Source organism: Hemicordylus capensis, chromosome 14 (assembly GCF_027244095.1).
Source record: "Hemicordylus capensis ecotype Gifberg chromosome 14, rHemCap1.1.pri, whole genome shotgun sequence".
Classification (NCBI taxonomy): domain Eukaryota; kingdom Metazoa; phylum Chordata; class Lepidosauria; order Squamata; family Cordylidae; genus Hemicordylus; species Hemicordylus capensis.
In genome coordinates this window covers 13,755,628-13,775,681 of record NC_069670.1, presented here as the reverse complement: position 1 = coordinate 13,775,681, position 20,054 = coordinate 13,755,628, and the positions used below count along the sequence as shown (strand labels likewise).

General features: G+C 56.8%; 2 protein-coding genes across 8 annotated transcripts in view; both read right to left on the bottom strand.

Annotated features, from left to right (window-relative positions):
• The window catches only part of EFNA3 (ephrin A3), a 38,209-nt gene that overhangs the window by 3,395 nt on the left and 14,760 nt on the right, over positions 1-20,054 (bottom strand). For both annotated transcript variants that reach the window (XM_053277525.1, XM_053277526.1), the window contains exon 2: positions 1,635-1,924. In XM_053277525.1, coding sequence (XP_053133500.1) covers positions 1,635-1,924 — 290 coding nt within the window. The remainder of the gene's footprint in view (positions 1-1,634; positions 1,925-20,054) is intronic.
• The window catches only part of EFNA4 (ephrin A4), a 172,903-nt gene continuing 154,713 nt past the window's right edge, over positions 1,865-20,054 (bottom strand). For 5 of the 6 annotated variants that reach the window (XM_053277549.1, XM_053277550.1, XM_053277552.1 and 2 more), the window contains one exon: positions 1,865-1,924. The gene's annotated coding sequence lies outside the window, so the exon portion shown is untranslated. The remainder of the gene's footprint in view (positions 1,925-20,054) is intronic. The other variant, XM_053277553.1, reaches the window with a different exon arrangement.

The window sequence follows — 20,054 nt, the reverse complement described above, 5'->3', positions numbered from 1 at the left end:
AAGGTCTGGGTTGAACCCTGACGTATCGGATGGCAGGCCTGGGAACCATCTAGGGAAGCTGCTACCCACCAGAGCATAGATACTTTGGGGCTAGACGGACCACAGGTGCCAACCAGAGCAGACAACATGGGGCTAGAGAGTCTCGTATAAGGCCGCGCCATACCTCCTGCAGTTCTATGCCTTTAACAGATCTAGGTGCAATGAGCTTGCAGCACCCCACGCGAAGGATGGCCTCTTGAGCCCACCTCTATTCACACGTCTCCCCACCCCGCACCCACGGATTCCTTTCCTCAGCCTCCCACGCGCTCTCCCCTGAAGTAGGAAGGACAAGCTCACGGATCCCAACAGCTCCTTTCCTTTCAAAACAAAAACAGAGACCTTAATCTTTACTGAAACGCTTAATCTCGCCGTCTGATCTGGTTGTGCTCATTGCAGACTTAAAGTGCTTCTGGCAATGTCGCACGGCTGGATAGGCAGAAAGTCAGGGTGGGGGAGAGGGCAGGGAGGGGAGGGAAACCCTACACCGGCTCACGGGTTTCAATCCATCGCCTTCTCGGGGCTCAGTACAGTAAAGTTGCTACCAAAGTAGCGCACTGCTAAAACCAAATATGTAAATTACAGCCGAATCAAAAATTTGGGGTTGGGGAGGAAAGGGAGGGGGGTTTTCTCCTGAAATTGTCCTTGGCTCACTTTTTTCCACCATTGCTTTTTTACCTAGAAGTCCCCTCATCATGATGGCAGCAGAGCAGTCAGGGGACTCTGGAAATTTAAAACCGTTTAAATTAAACTGGTTTTTGTCTGTTTGTTTTTAAATCTGGGGGGAAATCTGATTTATTTTAATGGAGCCAGCATGGGGTAGTGGTTAGAGTGCTGGACCAGGACCGGGGAGACCCAAGTTCAAATCCCCATCCAGCCCTGAGACTTGCTGGGTGACTCTGGGCCGCCAGTCGCTTCTCTCTCTCAGCCTAACCTACTTCACAGGGTTGTTGTGAAGAGAAACTTGATGTTTCTCTGGGCTCCTTGGAGGAAGAGTGGGATATAAATGTTTAAAAACAAAAAAAACAATTGAGGTCTTAGCCAGCCCACTAGGCCAGCAGTCCCTGTGAAGGCTTGGCTTGGCCCTTTACCTAAAATGATATAGGAAGCGACTTTTTCCCGAGTCAGACCCTTGGCCCATCTTGCTCAGTATGGGCGATCCAGACCGGCAGCGACTTGGGCTCTCTCCCAGCCCTGCCTTGGAGATGCTGCCAGGGAGGGAACTTGGACCCTCCGGCGTGCAAGCAGAGGGGTGCTCTTGCCCAGAGCGGCCCCATCCCCGAAGAGGAGTGTCTTCCAACGCTCACACAGAGTCTCCCATTCAAAGGCAAACCAGGGCGGACCCTGCTGAGCAAAGGGGGCCACTCATGCTTGGGACCACAAGGCCAGCTCTCCTCCCCATAAGTTGTGGCTGGCGATGCTGAGGGGGCTTGCAGTTCAGCAAGGTGGGAACCCCGGCCTTCAGGAAACGAACACCCCTTCAAGTCCCAGCGAGAGCCAGAGAAACAGACCCCAAGGGGGAAAGGCATCGAGATTACAACGGCCACCGCCCGCCCGCCCGCCCGCCCGCCCCCAGCCTGGGCCCAGAGCTCACTCACAGATGTAGTAGTATTCGTGGCCGGCGTGGAACTCGTAGCCCAAGGAGAAGGCGCTGTAGCGCTGGAACTTCTCTGAGAACTTGATGGGGTTGTGGGGGGCGTGGGGGCGGTTGCACTCCCAGCGCTTGAAGCCCTGGCTGATGTTGCACGTCCGGTAGCCCTCGTGGTTCACCATGTACAGGATGTACTGCTCCATCCGCCCCTCGGGCACAGAGGCGTTGTAGTGTGGGCAGTAGACGTCCAAGTAGTCGTTGACGTTCACCTGGACCGTGTAGCCTTCCCGCCGCAAGCTGGAGGGGGAACAAGGAGAGGGAGGTCAAGATGGAGCCTCTGGGGGGCAACTGGTCTGGCTCCCAGTTCCTCCTCCGGTGCTGGGGGCCATTTTCAGAACCTGCCGAGGAGCAACAAGAGGCACGGCGAAGTTGCGGTCAGGGCGCGCGCCACCCAAGTCCTGCATGGGTATCTCATTCCAAGCACTCAAGAGAGGGTCACAGCCATCAAGAGACCGTCTCCTAGCCATTCGCTCCCGTTTATAAAAGACGGCCTGCCTGGACTATTAACCAGAGAACTTGCTATATATAAGGAACAGGGGTCCCCAGATGCTGTTGACTACAGCTCCCAGAATCCCCAGATGCAATGGCTTCTGCTTGGGGATTTTGGGAGTTGTAGTCAACAACATCTGGGAATCCCTGCTAGAAGGAAGACTGATAAGGAATACTGTACTGGTAGCGTCATGCTCAAAGCTCCTTGGAGGAAGGGCAGGATAGAGTGATAACAAGGATAGAAAGAGAGTCTTTGAGTATGTGCAGAACGCTCTCCCTTCATGCAGGAGCCGCTTTCCACAACCACTTCCACACACATAGTGGGGAATATAAGGCAACCATACCTTAATATTGTGGGTGCCCGGATGCTTTTCGTGCTAGAAACCAAAAGAACCATCCTCCATTTGGACTAAGCCTCAACCAGCAATAGGAAAGCCAACAGGAACTCCAGCTCTCTACGCCGCAATATTGCAAGCTCTTTGGAGGCAGAGACCTGTCCTCTTTCATGCTGCCACACACCATACACAGTGACACACCTATATCAAACAACTTCCTTGTTTTAAACTTTTAAGTCCTGCTTTTCTTATCAGCAATCAAAGGCAGCGAACAGCAAGAAAAGCGGGGGGGGACAGCAGCCCCCCTGCCTCCTGGCCAGGATGGTGGGGTTTCAAATCCAATAGTTGGAAAAAAATGTTCTCCAGTTCTTTCCCAGAATGGGCGAGAATAATTCAGAGAATAATTCTTATTCTCACCCATTCTGGTAAAGAATTGGAGAACATTCTTTTCCAAGTATAAAAAAAACACACTCGCTTCTGTACTATAATCGTACAATACTATAGTACTATACTGTACTGTACTCCAGCTATACTGTAGACGGCCACTAGAGGCCGCCGAACACAGCGAATCCATGGGGCCAAAACTTGTGCTACTCCACTGCGCTGGGGGGGGGGGAGAAAGTGTGCATACTGCACCTTCCTTTATGCCCCTCTTCCTGTGGGGTGGGGAGAGTGGGGAGAACTGAGGCTGGCTGGGAGGACCGAGGGTTTCCCCATCACACCCAAAGCATCAGCCCACTGCAGAAGCGGGGACACCTGAATGATCCAGGGAGACATTTTGGTCCTGAAAACGGAACCTCTCCACCCACAGGGACAAAAGCTGCTGCCGTCAGCTGAGTTAGACCCTCGGGCCATCCAGCTCAGTATTGTCAACACTGACTGGCAGCAGCTCACCCAGTTTTCAGGCAGGAGTCTGGAGATGCTGCCAGCCAGGGATTGAACCTGGGGCCTCCTGCATGCCAAGCAGATGCTCCACCACAGAGCTATGGCCCCTTCGGCCACAACCCCATACCCCAAAGGGCAGCCCTCATCATTTCAACAGGGTTTCTGCCGTCGACTCTTTCCTAGTTATTTCCCTCACATGGTGATTTTCATCATTTATACTACATCTTTGGGAGGCAATCGTCTGCTCATGATCTCCCGGACTCTGCCGGACGTTTGAAGACAAGTCCATATATGTGTTGTTAGTAACCGATCATGGCTGACGGAAGAAAAATTACTCAAAGTAGTATTTTCTAAATGTTTAATGGGACCAGTTAGGCCACGGACACCAAACCCTGGCGGCATCTCCAGGCAGGCTTGGGAAGGACTCCTTGCCTGGAACCCTAGAGAGATGCTGCCAGTCAGAGCAGCCAATACTGAGCTTGGAACATAGGAAGCCGCCATCTACTGAGTCAGGCCCTTGGTCTATCTAGCTCAGGATTGTCTTCACAGACTGGCAGCGGCTTCTCCAAGGTTGCAGCCAGGAATCTCTCTCAGCCCGATCTTGGAGATGCTGCCAGGGAGGGAACGTGGAACCTTCTGCTCTTCCCAGAGCAGCTCCATCCCCTACGAGGGGAATTGCGTATAACGCTCACACATGTAGTCAGCTTATACTGATGAAGGGAAAAGTTCCCTCATGGTGGCAGACACTTATAATAGTCATAGTAATAATAATAAAATGAAGCTAGACCATGCAAGCCGCCCATGTCTAAATGACACGAGTGAGTCTACCGCCACTGGGCGCCTGGGCCTGTGTTGATTGATGGCTCACGAGATCGGGGTGGACAGGAACAGTCGTCTTCAGGGTGCCCAGAACGGACGTGACCTGCTGATGTCGGCCTCCAAAGACTCGGCCGACCCTTCCAAAGCCGCAGATTCCTGCCTGCCTCTCCCGTCCTCGCCCACTCCCCCTCCTCTCCAGCTTGTAACCGACTGCGGACGCAATTAATTAGCCACAGATGCTGGCCTTATCTGCGCTGAGCGGTACATGTGTTCTCTTTAAAAGCCCTGCTAAGGTAACTTCCGTTCGACAGCAAGGAAAGCCGGACTCAAATGCCACCGGTGAAAAGGATGCAAAAATCCGCACCTTGAGAAAGGTGTCTTTGTGAATCCATTTATCCCATACACATAGGAACATTGGAAGCTGCCGTATACTGAGTCAGACCCTTGGTCCATCTCGCTCAGGATTGTCTACCCAGACTGGCAGCAGCTGCTCCAAGGTTGCAGGCAGGAATCTCTCTCAGCCCTGCCTTGGAGATGCTGCCAGGAAGGGAACTTGCAACCTCCTGCTCTTCCCAGAGCAGCCCCATCCTGTAAGGGGAATATCTTACAGGGCTCACATGGAGTCTCCCATTCAAATGCAACCAGGGCAGACCCTGCTTATCTGAGGAGACAACTCATGTTTGCTACCACGAGACCAGCTCTCCTCCCTAAGAAACCAAGACTCTTGCATGGGTTTTTTTTTATTTTTTTAGAAAGGAGCACACCCAAGCCTACCTTTCTCCCGGACAGGTTTGCTTTCTAGCTGCAGAGTATTTTTTATGCAGGGAGGAGCATTTAGTCACAGCTCCCCCCCCCCCGTCTGAAGTGGTATAGTCCAAACACAGCTTGACCAACTCCGCAAACACCCGGGAAAGAGACATCAGCGTAACTGGGACGGTTTGCTCTCCCACCAGGCAAGGAGAGCTGGTCTGGTGGTAGCCAGCATGACTTGTGCCACCTTTGGCGATGGGGCCGCAGCTCAGTAGCCGAGGACCATACGCCGTGGGTCCAAGCCCTGGTGGCATCTCCAGGGAGGGCTGGGCGAGACCCCGGCCTCTATCCTTGGAGAGCTGTTGCCAGCCAGGGCGTAGCCGACACTGAGCGGGATGCCCCAAGGGCCCGACTCGGGACAGGGCAGCCCTCCTGGGTCCGTTTCCGAGAGCAGGCACCTTTTTGAGTCCTCCAGATCCAGCCTGGAAGTGGAGACTCCTCCAAGGGCCGTGCATCCTGGCAACCACCGCACAGGGGCCGTCTTACGGAGCGGAACCACTAACCCGCCCACTAGCCCGATTTGGACACAGAGGATACCCCAAGATGTCGGGGGGGGGGAGGACCGTCTACGGCCTGCAGGCATCTGTGCGGGCATTGCAGAGCCACTGAAGGCAGATGCTTGACAGAGAGAGGGAGGAGGCAGAGAAGAAAGGCTCCCCCCCCAGCACCTCTGGCAGCTAATCCTGTTACCCGTTAATGCCGTAAAAGGGGGCCCCGGGGAGCCTCCATTAGGCCGATGCAGAGCCACCAGTCCCCTCTGATCTGCTCGAGGGGAGGCCCCGGCAGAGCTTAATCCGGCCTGATTGGGAGCCCAGCCACGATAATCCTGACAGGCGGACACGCTACCGGCTGACCCCCCTCCCGCTCGGCCAGTTAATTACACCGAGGGCTGCCTTGCAGCGGTGAGAGCCAGCGAGGAAGGCCTTCGGAGGGCTCCATCCGGAGGACCGGCAAGGAACCGAGCAAGTCAGAGCCTTGCTCCTTCGGGCTCATTCCCGGCCCCACCAGGGCTGCTCAACTTTGGCCAGCCAGCGGTTCTTGGACTACAACTGCCATGATCCCCAGCCACAAGAGAGGAGAGCTCGTCTGATGGTAGCAAGCATGACTGGTCCCCTTAGCTAAGCAGGGTCCACCCTGGTTTGCATTTGAATGGGAGACTAGAACCATGAGCACTGGCACTGGAAGAGATTCCTCTCAGAGGATGGAGCCGCTCTGGGAAGAGCATCTAGGTTCCCAGTTCCCTCCCTGGCAGCATCTCCAAGATCAGGCGGAGAGAGACTCCTGCCTGCAACCTTGGAGAAGCTGCTGCCAGTATGTGAAAACAATACTGAGCTAGATAGACCAAGGGTCGGACTCAGTATATGGCAGTTTCCTATGTTCCACAGTAGCCTATAGTCAAGGATGATGGGAGTTGTAGGCCAACATCTGCAGGAGGGCTGAAGCTGAACAGCCCAGGTCTACACTGACGGGCAGAGGCCTCCCCGACGTTTCAGGTGAGGGTCCTTCCCAGGCCTACCTGGAGATGCTGCCAGGGATTGAACCGGGGACCAGCTGCATGCAAAGCAGAGGCTCCACCACTGAGCTAGTCTCCTTCCCCACAGGAAGCTGCCATTCACTGAGTCAGGCCCTCAGTTCCCCTAGCTGAGGCGGTCTACACAAGCTGGCAGCAGCTCCCAGAGAACAAGCTGGGTTCCAAGCGTGACACTTGGCAGCATCACAGCGGCAGTGCTCTGAAGCTGCGTCAGCCCTTGTCCCTGCCAGGTGGGGGGCCAGTGCTGTCTGCAACACCCCCAGATGGGACGGTGGTGTGTTGGGGTGCCCATGCGTTCGCCGCAGAGGCCATGGCTTGCCCAGGACCACCTAGAGAGGTGAGATTCTCACCCGGGCCCTCGCAGCTTCCAAAGCAACATCAGCTCCTGTGGCATGTGCTGACTGCGCGGGGGGGGGGGTCGCAAGCACGGGCTCAAGCCGGCACGCTGCCCCCCCGCTGGGCCGTCTCCTCTCCCTTTCCAGCCCAGCGAGCAAAAAGATGACAGCCCGACCGCGTTCGGCAGCCGAAATCCTGCTGCGGGAGTGACAGCCGACCCCTCTTGCCGGCTTCCTCGGGCGCGGTGATCAAGGGGACACAGAACTGGGGGGGGGGGAGAGGGCGTGCCACTCCCACCACGTCTGGCCGAGGGAAGGAGCAGACCGGCTGCTCTGCAGGGGCGGGGACCCGGGGTCACCGGTGGGGGGAGACCCCTCAGGCTCCACACACACAACTGGCCTCTGGCGCTCGTCTCGGACACAAGGGGAGGCGAGCTGGCCTGGCGGGAGCATGAACCACCCTCTGGGCTAAGCGGGGCCCACCTTGGCTCGCATTTGGACGGGAGACGCCATGGTGAGCGCTGGAAGCGATTCCCCGCAGGGCACTGCTGGGGCATCTGCTTGGCAGGCCGGAGGTCCCCAATGCAACTCCGACCAACAGCCCCAGGTAGGGCCGGGAAAGACTCCGGCCTGGAACCTGGGACGGCCGCTGCCAGCCAGTGTGCAGCACACTGGGCTCGCTGGTCTGCCTTCCGTCTCTCCCAGCCCTACTGGAGATGCTGCCAGCAGCCGACCCGAGAGACCTTCTGCCGGCCGAGCCGGGGCTCAACCGCGGAGCTTCGGCCCGCCCTCCCCAGAGAGAAGCGATGAGCCGAGCGAGGGAGCCAGGGCTGGCGTGGCCAAAGCCCAGCGGGCAACACACCCCCAAGAGATCAGGCTGTGAAGAAGCCGCCTCCCTTTGAAGTGGTGTGGAAGCGGGAGGTGATGAAAAGGGAAGGCCAGGCCGCCCGAGGGAGGGAGGGAGGGAGGGGTCGCCCGCTGGCAGAGCCGGCCAAGGCCCCAATTAAGCCCGATGCAGCAGCAGCCAGCCCCGGCCCAGCCCAGCCACCCCAAGGAGGAGCCCTCGACGCTGGGACTCCAATCCGCCCGCAGACCGCGCCTGGGAATCATCCCAGCCATCCGGAGCAGGTCCCTACCTGCCGGAGGGAGTCACCGGAACGGAGAACGCTGCCTTCTGCTGACTCAGGCCCGGCCGGCGTAGGGCTGTCTGCACTGGCTGGCAACAGCTCAGCGGGGGAGAAGGGTCTTTCCCAGCCCGGCCGGGAGACGGGGCCTGGGGCTGCGGATGCGTCCTTCAGCCCAGGGTCCCCTGCGCCCGCCCACAACCGCCCCATTCCAGGCCTGCGTGAGTCACAAAGTAGACCGCCAGCCTCGGATCATGGCCTGCCGGGTGCTCAGAACTGACCCCCGTTTCTGTTCGCCGGGGAAGACAGTCAAACCAGGAGATTTCGGGAATCCCCAGCCGGACACAGGGAAGCGGCAGGCAGGAATGCAACAGGCCAGCGCAGACTCCGGCATCCCCCACGCCCTGGGCAGGCTTTGGGTGCCCTTTGCAGCAAGCCCGACGGACCCAAATGCAAGCTGAACAACTTCTCTTCACACGGTCGAGACGCGGCAGCGTGAAGCTGCACCGGTTGAACAGCAACCTGCTGCACTGCGGCTCAAACCGCAGGGGCTCTGTTCAGATGGCAAATCCTACCCCGGGAATCGGGACAGAGGCGGCAAGAAAAGCGCACGGAGATAGAAAACAACAGGCCGGGTCCCACCCCTGTGCTGTCACTACGGCTCTCGCTCTCTTGAGAAAGAGATCGCCGGGGTGCAGGATTCCCCCAAGGGTGGCCACCTGCACTGGGGCCTATTAGAGCCACTGGTAAACAGCCACCATGATCAGCGGGGGGGGGGGGAGAGGAGCCCTTTCCTCAGGGGAGCAAGAGCACCGCCGGAGAGAGGCTGGGTAGTGATCGGCTTCGAGAAAAAGAAATCAGAATTAGGTGAGGACGAGTCTAAAAAGGCTGAATCACACCCATGGGCCTGAAATCTCCGCCTGCTCTGGGCCATGCCAGATGTTCAGGCCAGGGACTGGATGGGGAGGAGCAAAGGGAACTTTGCACATGCCAAGAGGCACTCCGAGCTCCTAGTTTAACTCGCCCGAGGCATAAGGGGCCTACAAATATTTGCCCACGACCAACATTTTCCCCACAGCAAGAGGAAACAGGTACCAACCGGAGCCAGGAAATAACTCGGCTGATGCTCAGAGGCACTCTGCGCGTGTGCCGAAGGACCTCTGCAGCGGCTTGGGGCGTTGTAAATCCATGCCTTTTGCACTGCCTGATCCAAAGGCTCAGGGCCAGGGTATGTATTTTGATAGTTTCTCAGCTGGGCTGCACACCAGCCCTGCAAGCTTAGTACAGGGAGCGTCTTGGCCCCAAAGGCCATGCATTCAGCTTTGCAGCCAAAAGGGATTCGAATCCAGGCTTCTGAAGATCCAAACACCACTCTCTCTATCCTCCAGTCTCAAAAACGCAGGGCAGAGGGACCACCATCATCTCTGTTACCCTCACTTAGGGTTCTGGGGGGGGGGGATGCACTTTGTGCATGCCTAGGCGTTCTTGAAAGTGGCCCAAACATTCTCCATACAGGGCAATATTTTCCTCAAAGCTTTGAAAAGATGCTGCCACTTGTACCAAAAACAACCACCCACAAAAACTGCTTCCCCCCTCTCAATAGATTTAAGCAAATTAAACACATTTCCAGAAAACATTCCATTCCTATGCATACTGTGTTTTCAAAAGTTAAGATGAGCACAAATGGTTTTTATTTTGGGATTAAATTGTGATTTGGGAGGCGGCGGGGGGGGGGGGGGAGAGGTAAGCATGCCAAGAGAAGTCATATTCTACCCTGGGTGAAAACTGTGCAAGAACGAAACATTAATTAAGGACTAAAATTAATCCATCTTTCATTCTCTAAACAACCGCTTGATTTAGTCCTTGGGAGAGTCAAAGAACCCCTGACCACTAGGAATGCCACTGTGCACCCCGCCTCGGATTTCTGGGACTCTTCCAGGCACCACCTACACTTTTAACAGTCATAAGGACTAGCAGCCTCCCTCCCTCCCTCCCTCTCACACACACACCTTTTTTTAAAAAGCAAAAATAAAAAAAATGCCAAAAACAGACCACTGCAGGTGCCAGGCTGTGTCCTGCAAGAGCCTCAAACTGGGCCCTCTCCTTCCTTTTACCATCAATATGTAGACTGTAGCCTCCTCGGGGCAGAGAGACCTTGTCGTCGCTTGCTATGTGATTCAGTAAACCAACAATAAAGCACGGGCGTTCACACCGGACGGGGACTGGCTCTGCCGAGTAGCAGAGTTGGGGTCTGGCGCGATTCACTTGTGGTGCGTTCAGACCGGGGAGGCGCCGTTCCCACGAGCGGCTAGATTCGCACGTCCTATGGGGCAGACCCATGTGCTTCTGCAAGGCGCTCGGGGTCCCTGGTGAGCCCACCCTCGTCCGCCCAGCCACTCAGGGAGGGTGGCTGTAACCCTCTGGCTTGGGCCCCATTGTGCTCAGCTCTGCCTGGGCAAAAACGACGGGCGCTGCGTGAAGGACACGTCTGGCTGCCATAACTCACCGGAGCCGTGGCGTCTTTGGGCTCTGTTCCCCACGTCACGGAATCCCACCCCTAACACTGCAGCAGCGCCGGGGAGGAGGGAGGGAGGGCCGTGTTGGCCGGGAGAAAGACAAAAAGCCAGCCAGGGCTCAGTCCAGAACCGGGCCTCGGGTCCCAAACCTTCCCGCTGCTCAATGGGATGCAAAAGCAGCACTCCAAGGGAGCCACCCCGGTGCCTTTGCTGCCGAGCCACCCGTTCGAATCCTGCTTTGGCAAAGAGCTCACTCAGCAGTTACTAGGAAGCTGCTTGTCTCGCATACGAACACATGAAGCTGCCTTCTACTGAGTCAGACCCTTGGCCCATCGAGCTCTCTGCTGTCTGCTCTGACTGGCAGCGGCTCTCCGAGGTTTCAGGCTCAGGGGTCTTTCCCAGCCTTATCAGGAGATGCTACCGGGGACCTTGTGCATACTAAGGAGATGCTCTGCCACTGAGTTATGGCCCCGTCCCCTCTCCCCTCCCCCCAGCTCCATTTTGCAAGATGCATGTGATAACCATGGCCAGCCCAGGAGTATCTACCTGCTGGATCAGGCCCAAGGTTCCTCTCACACCCAGCTTCCGACAAGCAGGGCGCCGGGCAAGGAGTCCTTTGCCCCGGACTCAACATCTTCATAAAGGGTTAGAGACACAGTGGACAGGCGGATCAGACCCTACTAAACTAGGTTAGCTAAACGGAACCTCCATGCACAGAGGCAGTCTATCTTTGGATACCAATCGCTGCTGGGCAAGCCATAGGGGAGGGCTGCAGCATTCCTGCTCTCCCCGAGAACTTCTGAGGTGCCATCCAGTCGGCTACTGTGAAGAGGAGGACGCTGGACCAGACCAAACTTCGGATCGGATGCAACAGGGCTCCCTCCCCATCTCTGGCTCAGGCTCCCACCCCCTCGCGGCAGCTGCTCTTCTCCGCCCGCCCGCGGCCAGGGGGATCTCCCTGCCGCCCCGGCGCGGGGAGGGTTAAGCACCACCGCCACACGGAGCTGCATCGCTTCTGCACGGCTGGGTTTTTAGAGCAGCGCTTTCAGGGCCGCGGCACCTTCCATCTTCCTGTCGGAGCTGGGCAGATGGATTTCCCCTGGCAGGGCTGCGCGGGCCAGGCACGGCGCCCAAGCTCCCCGGCACGGAGGGTGCCCCAGATACCGGGCCAGCGGAGGCCGGGGGGGCGGCCCATCTGCCGGGCGACATCTGTGACTGGCCTCGCACGTCTGGCCGGCCCGACAGGCGGAGGGATGGGTGGGGCAGCTCCGTCTCCAGAAGCCACGTGGGCAAGGCCACGGCTGGAAGGCCACGGGTGGGCACACTCAACCCCTTCCGCAGGCCAAAGAACTGCGGTGCCAGGTCAGCCCACCCAGCTGGGTTCTTGCACAAGGCTCCCGTCTGCGGAGGGCGGCCAGCGGAATGCCTCGGGGAGGGTCAGAAGCAGGGCATGAGGGGAATATCCTCCCTTCCTGACTGGACCTCCGCATCCGGCAGGCAGAGCCCAGCCATCTCTACACTGGGAAGCTGCCCTCCCAGCTCGTGGGGCTAGTGGCCACCAACGGTCCCGGGTCTTGGAGGAGGAGTGTGGCACGGGAGCAGAGGACCTCACTAGGTGCTCTGCACGCAGAAGGTCCTGGGTTCAATTCCCGGCACTTCCAGGTAGAGCAGGGTCGGATTCGGGCCACGTGGGGCAGGCGACAGGGCCCTGTGGCTCTCTGGCTGCGGCAGAGTCCGGCCCCTTTGGCAAGTGGGACAAGAAGCCGCTGAAACGGACCCCAAGGACTAGCAGCCGACTTCTGGCAGGGCTGGCCAGAGAGCCCAGGCACCTAGAAATGTCACCCGGGCGCCAACACTAGAATTTTCAGAGGCAGAGTTCTTGAACAAGATCTCTCTTTGTCCCAGGCTGCCCTGTTTCTATTTACTGTTTGTCAAGGGAGGAAAGAGAAGTGAATTCACACCCACCTCCCTCCGTCACAATGCCCATCACGAAGTCCCGTAAATTGGTCACCTGTCCATGGTTTAGCTCCTCAATGCTTGGGCTGGCCCCTCGATTCAGAGGCAAGTTGTCCAGGCCTGTGGGGGACAGACGCCCGCTCCCTGGACCAAGCATGGACAGCTCAGAGGAATGGCCGGACCTTTGCTCTCCTCTGTCCAGCGCAGCCTTCTGTTGCGAAAAGGACTGGCCAGATCCCTCCTGGAAGCTCACAAGCAAGCCATGAAGACAACCACCCTGCCCTGACATCTCCCCTGGCAACTGGCATTCAGAGGTAGACTACCTCTGGATGGGGAAGCTCCATACCTGCCCGCCACCCATCTGTCTGTGAAAGAACATCGCTTCATCTGTGCACAAAACACGACTGACCACCTGCACACAGAGGCCAAAAAGGTCAGGGCAATGTACAAGCAAGAATCTCGCATTTTCTGCATGGAGATGATGAAGTGAGCAATCTCCATCAGCCCCTCTGGGGTCACCTTCTCCCGAAACTTAATAGCCCCAACAATTTAATCTCTGCGCTCTTCCTAAGAAAAATAATGCCGCTGGCTGGCCATTTCCAGCTGGCCTCCTCGGTGCCTCTGCCCAGCCGGCCCGCATTCAGGGAGAGTCAGGGCAGCCAGAATGGCACGATGCCTCCCACCCGTGGCCGTGTCGGAGGCACAACGCTGCTGCAGACGACACGAGCCCAGCGGGGGCCCCGGCCCCCATGGCGCAGGCGGCCACACGGGCCCCCTTCCCAGCTTTGCCTTGGCATGTCGGGGGAAATATCGATCGGCCGAGAACAAAACAGCCCATTGATTCCGCACTTTCTTCCCTGCCAGCGTGTGCAGCCATACAGAAGGGGGGGGGGCGCCCCTCCATGGGAGATGGGCAAAGAGAAGCTCTCCCTGGCCCTGCTTGCTTTGGGAGCCTCATCGGCCTGGCAAGCGAACCACAGCAGCAACGCCTGCTAGCCACACGGAAGCTTCAGCAGCCCAGTTGGGGAGACGGCCTCAAACTGAGCATCTTCACCGTCCTTTTTGCACCTACCGGCCCCACCTCCAGGTATTCGCCATGGGCCCACTCCTGCGTTGCCTGGAGCAGGGATTCCCAGATGTTGGGGACTACAATTCCCAGCTTCCCCAGCTGCAACGGCCTTTGGCTAGGGGTTGATGGAAATGGTAGCCCACACCTTGGAACCCCTGTTACAAGCAACACTGGCCTCCCGCCCTGTTTCCATAATGCAGGGGTTCGGAACCGGGTGGTCCTCCAGATGTTGCTTAACTACAACTCCCATCACCCCCCAGCCACAATAAATTGTAGCTGGGGGTGATGGGTGCTGTAGTCCAGCAACATCTGGAGGACCACCCGGTTAGGAACCCCAGGTCTAATATATTTTCTTAAGGGCCCAGTAGAAGTTAGAGGAAAAACTCAGTGCTTGGAATAGTGATTTCCATGAACTTTATTCTGGTCCACCAGGAAGCACATTCAATCCAGGGCAGCGAAGACATCCCACAGACCAGCTGGAGCCCCCCGTGGACCCCCAGGTGAAGACCTCTTGGCCTAAAAGCACGGGCTATTTTTAAAAAGCCTCACTCGCCTGTCCGCCCCGAGAAGATTTCAGCTCGCCACAGGCAACCAAGCTATCTATTTGCAAGTCTGCCAGAGATTTATTATTTATTATTATCATTTATTAATCCCGATCGGCGAGAAGCAGAAACCAGGCTGGAGGAGGTTTCCCTCCTCTCCTGCGTATGCCCAGGTCTCCCCCTCTCCCCGTTTCCAAGCTGTTCCAACGGGAGAAAGAGAGAGAGAGGAGGAAAGAGAGGGGTAGATTCAACCTGCAGGGTGCCCGTTGCCAACTCCCACAGAAGATGTTTACCAAGGAAAAGTGGAGCGGCTCCAGAAATGAGTTCACACCAGATACCTTTCCACTGCACAGTGTGGCCATAGCCGCATGGCGGAGAGCTGGTCTGGGGGCAGCAAGCCTGACTTGTCCCCTTTGCTAAGCAGGGTCTGCCCTGGTTGCATATGAAGGGGAGACTCCATGCGTCAGCACTGTGAGATATTCCCCTTTTTAGGGGATGGAGCCGCTCTGGGAAGAGCAACAAGGTTCCAAGTCTCCTCCCTGGCAGCATCTCCAAGGTCGGGCTGAGAGAGAGAGATCCCCGCCTGCAACCTTGGAGAAGCCGCTGCCAGTCTCTGAAGACAATACTGAGCTAGATAGACCAAGGGTCTGACTCAGTATATGGCAGCTTCTTATGAATACACAGCGCCCCGTTCAATGAGCCAACCCTATGAGGCAGAAAGGTCTTTTTCCAGTTTTAAAGACTGGGGAGTTGCAGCAGGGCACTAGTGGGCCATAGGAACTTGGGTTTTCTAGAGTTAAACACAAATAGTGGATAAAAAAGCAAGTTCTCCAGCTGCTTGCTGCGGCTAATAAATAATAATAATAATAATAATAATAATAATTTTCCTCCTCCTCTTCCTAGCATTTGTATAAATTTAGGAGCCAGACAAAAGACACTTGACAAAGTTGCCGGACTTCGGGATGGATACTGTGAGTGAGGGGGAAGAGGGTAAGTGGGCTTCTCTTTATCCCCTTTATAACTGACATCTTTAGAACAGAAACGGGCTGCCTGGGACAAAGAAAGAGTTTAATTCAATTATTCCACCTCTGCATATCGAAGTCTAAGCGCCAGGGTTAAATTTTCCAGGCGCCACGGCTCCCTGGCGCCTGGGATGTGTCCAGCGACTCGCCTAGGGTGACCGAGGAAGTGCTGCAGGTGACCAGATACGGAAGCTTAGATCAAGGGGGAGGAAACGGATTCCTCTCTCTTTCAAGGCATCAATACGCCATAAACCGACACCACGTGGGAGGGCTCCTGACCATTTGGGGCAACGAGCCATTTTGCAGATCTGTCTGCAATACGGATTCATTTTCTCCTAGCTAGGAGGAGTGTCTGGTGGGCCACTGTGGGAAACAGGATGCTGGCCTGGATGGGCCTTGGGCCTGATCCAGCAGGGCTGTTTTCAAGTTCTTAAGTCTTTTCTATATTCCCAGAAAGGGATGCCACGGGAGTAAAACATGTTACCATATTTACCCAAATAGAAGATGACCCTGAATTTAAGATGACCCCCTTAAAAGAGAGAGAGAGAGGTTAAATGCAGGTTACACCTGTATTGACTCAAAAGGAGTTACACTGGGTATAAGATGGTGCCACCCCCCACCCATTTCTAACATCAAAGATCTTGGGAAAAACCTAGTATTGGATTCAGGTAAATGCAGTAAATGACGAAGTAGAACCCCCCCCCCCCCCCCGCAAATGTCTAACCTTCTTGGCTTAAAATCCATCAGCAAGATGCATGTTAATTGGAAGTGTGGTGCAGTGGTTGAAGCACTGAACTAGAAGCAGGAAGGCCTGCGTTCAAGTTCCCGCTCAGTCATGAAGCTCATGAGACGTTCCTTCAGCCAGGCGTCACACCTCGGCTGGGCCCACTTCACAGGGATGTTGTGGGGATAAAGCTGGAGAAGAGAGTGCCGGATCCCACCTAGCCAGCGCGCTCTGGGGCAACGGAAGGATAAAGATGCAATTAAAAAACAAAGAAACTGCACTTCAACGGGGCAAGAGATGTTCAAAGCCAGATGCAAAAGTTGAAGCCAGTTTATTGTTTATTGTTTAGTTTTATTGTTTTAGTTTAGTTCAGTTTTATTGTTTAGTTTAGTTTTTTTGTTTAGTTTAGTTTAGTTTTATTTATTGTTTAGTTTATTCCCCTTCGAAATATTCGCCCCCCCACCCCCGGAGATAGGGGGTAGAAGGCATGTTGGCCTGAAAACAGTACGTGGGGGTGGAGGGTGGGGGCGGATAGAAAAACAGCCCCTTGCTTATATTTTATCCCCTGGTCCAAACGACCAAGCTGGTAAATCCCCGGCAAAGCTCAAACCTTCCCGCTTTGGCTAACAAGATCAATGGGATTTTTAATTGAGTTTTAATTAAGCGATCAATCTGCAGCTGGCAACTCAATTAAGGGCCCATGGAGCGAGAGAGAGCACGGCCCACCCCGCAGGCGCCGTTGGGAGTGGAGTGGGGATGCCCCAAACTGGCCCCCGGACCCCCGGCATTGGCTGTCCCCGGCATGCAAGGCCAGCTGCCTCCTGCCCTCGCCGGCACCCGCAGAGACATGGAAAGCTGCCGACTCCCGAGTCAGACCCTTGGTCCATCGGGCTCAGTAGCGTCGACTACCCTGACTGGCAGCAGCCCTCCAGGATTTCAGGTGGGAGGCTTTCCCAGCCCAGCTGGAGATGCTGCCAGGGACTGAACCCGGGATCTTCTGCAGGCCAAGCAGACGCTCTACCCCGTCTCAGTCTTCCCCTCCTGCTTTCGGGCAATGCAACAGGCCCTGAAGGTTTCTTCCTCACCTGCAGAAGCAATGCCCCTTTCCAGGCCTGTGGGCTCCAACCAAAAGCCAACCAGGTCACTCTGAGAATCCCAGCAGCAAGTCACATCAGCAAAAGCCTTCGTCAGCATGCTGGTCCACAGGCATGTGGCATTCTGAGGTAGACTGTCTCTGACCATGGAGGTTCCATTCCTAATTATCACAGCTATTAACCTAAGAGCCCCGCTGCATTGGACCCAAGATCCATCTAGGCACCCTGGTCCAGTGGCAGCCAGCCAGGAGGCTTAGGAAATACGAGTGGTGGCCTTTTTCTGATTCTTGTCCCTGGTTTGGAAGGGGTAGACTGCTCTAAACTGGGAGGCTCTGTTCTTAGCTACCATGACTGAAAGCTGTGGAAAGGCGAATCCGCCATAAAATGTACCCACCCCTGGAGGTTCCATCCCCCCGATCACGGCTAATAGCCAAGGACAGACCTCTCCCCTTCCTCCCACGACTCCGTCTCATCCCCTTCCTCGCCCCTCACTCAAGATGTGTGGGAATGGGTGGAGGGTAAAAAGAACTCTGTGCATGTCCAGATGACATGCTCTCCTTGGTTTCTTTACAGCTCGGATCTCCGCGAGGCAAGCACTGGCATCCACACCAAGTCGGAGAGCTCAGTTCCGGCACCTCTCAGACACGGATCCCTTCCTTTCCTGACAAATCCCACCCCCCACCTTGCTCAGCGGAAACACCCAGTCCCATGGAGCCAAGTCCTGCTGATGCTGTGAGTCACAGGCCAAGTTTTGGGGCGCCGCCTTGTCCCGGGGCTCTGCCGAGGCCTTGCCTTCCCTTAAAAAACACACTCACCAAGGTGCGGGTTTCTCTCCGCACACCTTTGCCGGTGGCAGCAGGGAGGACTTCACTCCGAAGCCAGGACAAGGTGTTGGGGACAGGTGCACACCCTTCCCATATTAACGCTCTCTTGCCCTTCACCTGGCCGGGATCACTCGGTCCCAAAGACACGGCGCTCTACACGTGCTTGAGGTCGCCCGGTGGATGTTGCGTCCACCCCAGGGCTAAGCGCCAGCCTTGGAAACAGACCCCAGAAAAAAGCCCTGGCACGGATCGAGTCCGGTTTCCCAGTGACCCCCGTCCTACTAGGGGAGTCCAAGCCAAAATGACCCACTTCCCAATATCAGACAGTCACGGGCCAGGCCGGAGGGGCGGAGAGTCGTTCTGCGGTATTCATGGGGTTCCTTCTGGCACTCACATCCAAGACAAACGTCCGACCTGCCTTCCTTGCTCCAAGGCAGGGCTGCTCCACTTCGGCCTTCCTGCAGATGTGGGCCTACAACTCCCATCATCCCCGGCTATTGGCCAGTGTGGATGGGGATGATGGGAGTTGTGGTCCAAAAACAGCTTGGAGGGGGTCTTAAGTTGAGCAGGCCTGCTCTAAGGGGTGGGGGACCCAGCTTGCGTGCACAAATTCCCGGGTTCGATCCCTGGCAGCCTCTCCAGGTAGGGCTAGCGAAGACCCCTGCCTGAAACCTCGGAGAGCCGCTGCCAGTCTGTGAAGACGATCCCGAGCTAGATGGACCAAAGGTCTGACTCAGTATACGGCAGCTTCCTACGTCCCAGAGCAAAGAGCACCTGTGAATGTTCCCTCCGTCTCAAATTGCAGAATCTCCTCTGGGGGAGAATCACGCAGAAGTAGTGGAAGGAAGGGGAAATCGTAGACCTGGCCAGGCCGCGCTTTCTGCGCAGGGCCGCGAACCGAACCCCTCAATCCCTCGGAGGGCTGGACGCCCAGCCTCCCCCTAAACCCCGCCGCCCCGCTTGGGCGGCCTTCCCGGCAGGCCGGCCGGCCCCGAGAGCCAGCCGCTGTTGGCAGCGCAAAGGCCCGGAGGCTGGCGGTGCTGAGAGGTTGCCGCTTTGAAGGGTTCTCACACTCAACAGCTCGCAGCCTCCAAAGACGGCGGCGCTCAAGCAGATAAGAGCCCCCTTGAAGTGGAGACGCGACCGGCGGGGGAGGCGAGTGGCCGCCGCCGGATCGCCAGCCCCCCCTGCACTGCGGCGGCAGGGAGCCCAAGTCCCCTGCTTCCGAGCCGTGGGGGGACAGGTCGCCGGGGGCGGGCAAGGCTGGGACCGGCGGGGGGGGTGGGGGCGGGCTTCTTGGACACCAGCCAGTCACGTGAAGGAGCTTGATACGAACCAGACCCGCTCAGTAACGGCTCGCACACAGGAACTGAGGAAGCTGCTGTCTACTGAGTCAGTCCCTTGGTCCACCTAGTAGCCCAGTACTGCCGACACTGACTGGCAGCAGCTCTCCAGGGTTTCAGGGGGCTTTCCCAGCCCTACCTGGAGAAGCTGCCAGGGATTGAACCCGGGGCCTTCGGCATGCCCAGCAGAGGCTCTTCTCCTGAGCTCCAGCCCCATCCCCTAAGGAGGATTTCGCACAGAGCTGGCATGTAGGCACCCATCCAAATGCAAACCAGGGCAGAACCTGCAGAGCAAAGGGGACAATTCATGCTCACTACCACCAAACCTGTCTGATGCCTCTGCTGGCCACAGCGGGACTCGCTCCCACCATCAGCAGCAAAATTTGCCACTGCCAGATGCACGGGCGCTGTTCGACCGGACAGACCTCTGGGCCAGAGCCAGCCACTTCTTTATTCGAGCCGCCCTGTCCAGCAGGCTCTTTCCAACAGCAGCTAGCCAGGGGAAGTGCATAAGGAAAGCCTGCCTTGCCTCCCAGCAGCTGGTCTCGGGGGAAGACTGCGGCGGAACAGGGAGGCTCCATTTATTGTTCACTACGAATGCTTGAACCCAGAGCAGGGTCTCCAAGGGCAAATGATCCAGCCACCTTGCCAAAGATCAGCAGGTCCCGGTATGGTCACGGCTTAGATGGGAGAGTCATGTATGCCACCTTTGGGGATGGGGCCGTAACTCAGTGGAAGAGCATCTGCTGTGCATGCAGAAGGCCCCAGGTTCAACCCCTCGCAGCATCCCCAGGTAGGGCTGAGAAAGACCCCTGCCTGGAACCTTGGAGAGCCGCTGCCAGTCAGTGCAGACAGTACTAAGCGAGACAGACCAAAGGTCTGACTCAGTAGACAGCACCTTCCTATGGTCCTTCATTTGGGGCCGAGGGAAGACACCTCAGCTCAGCCC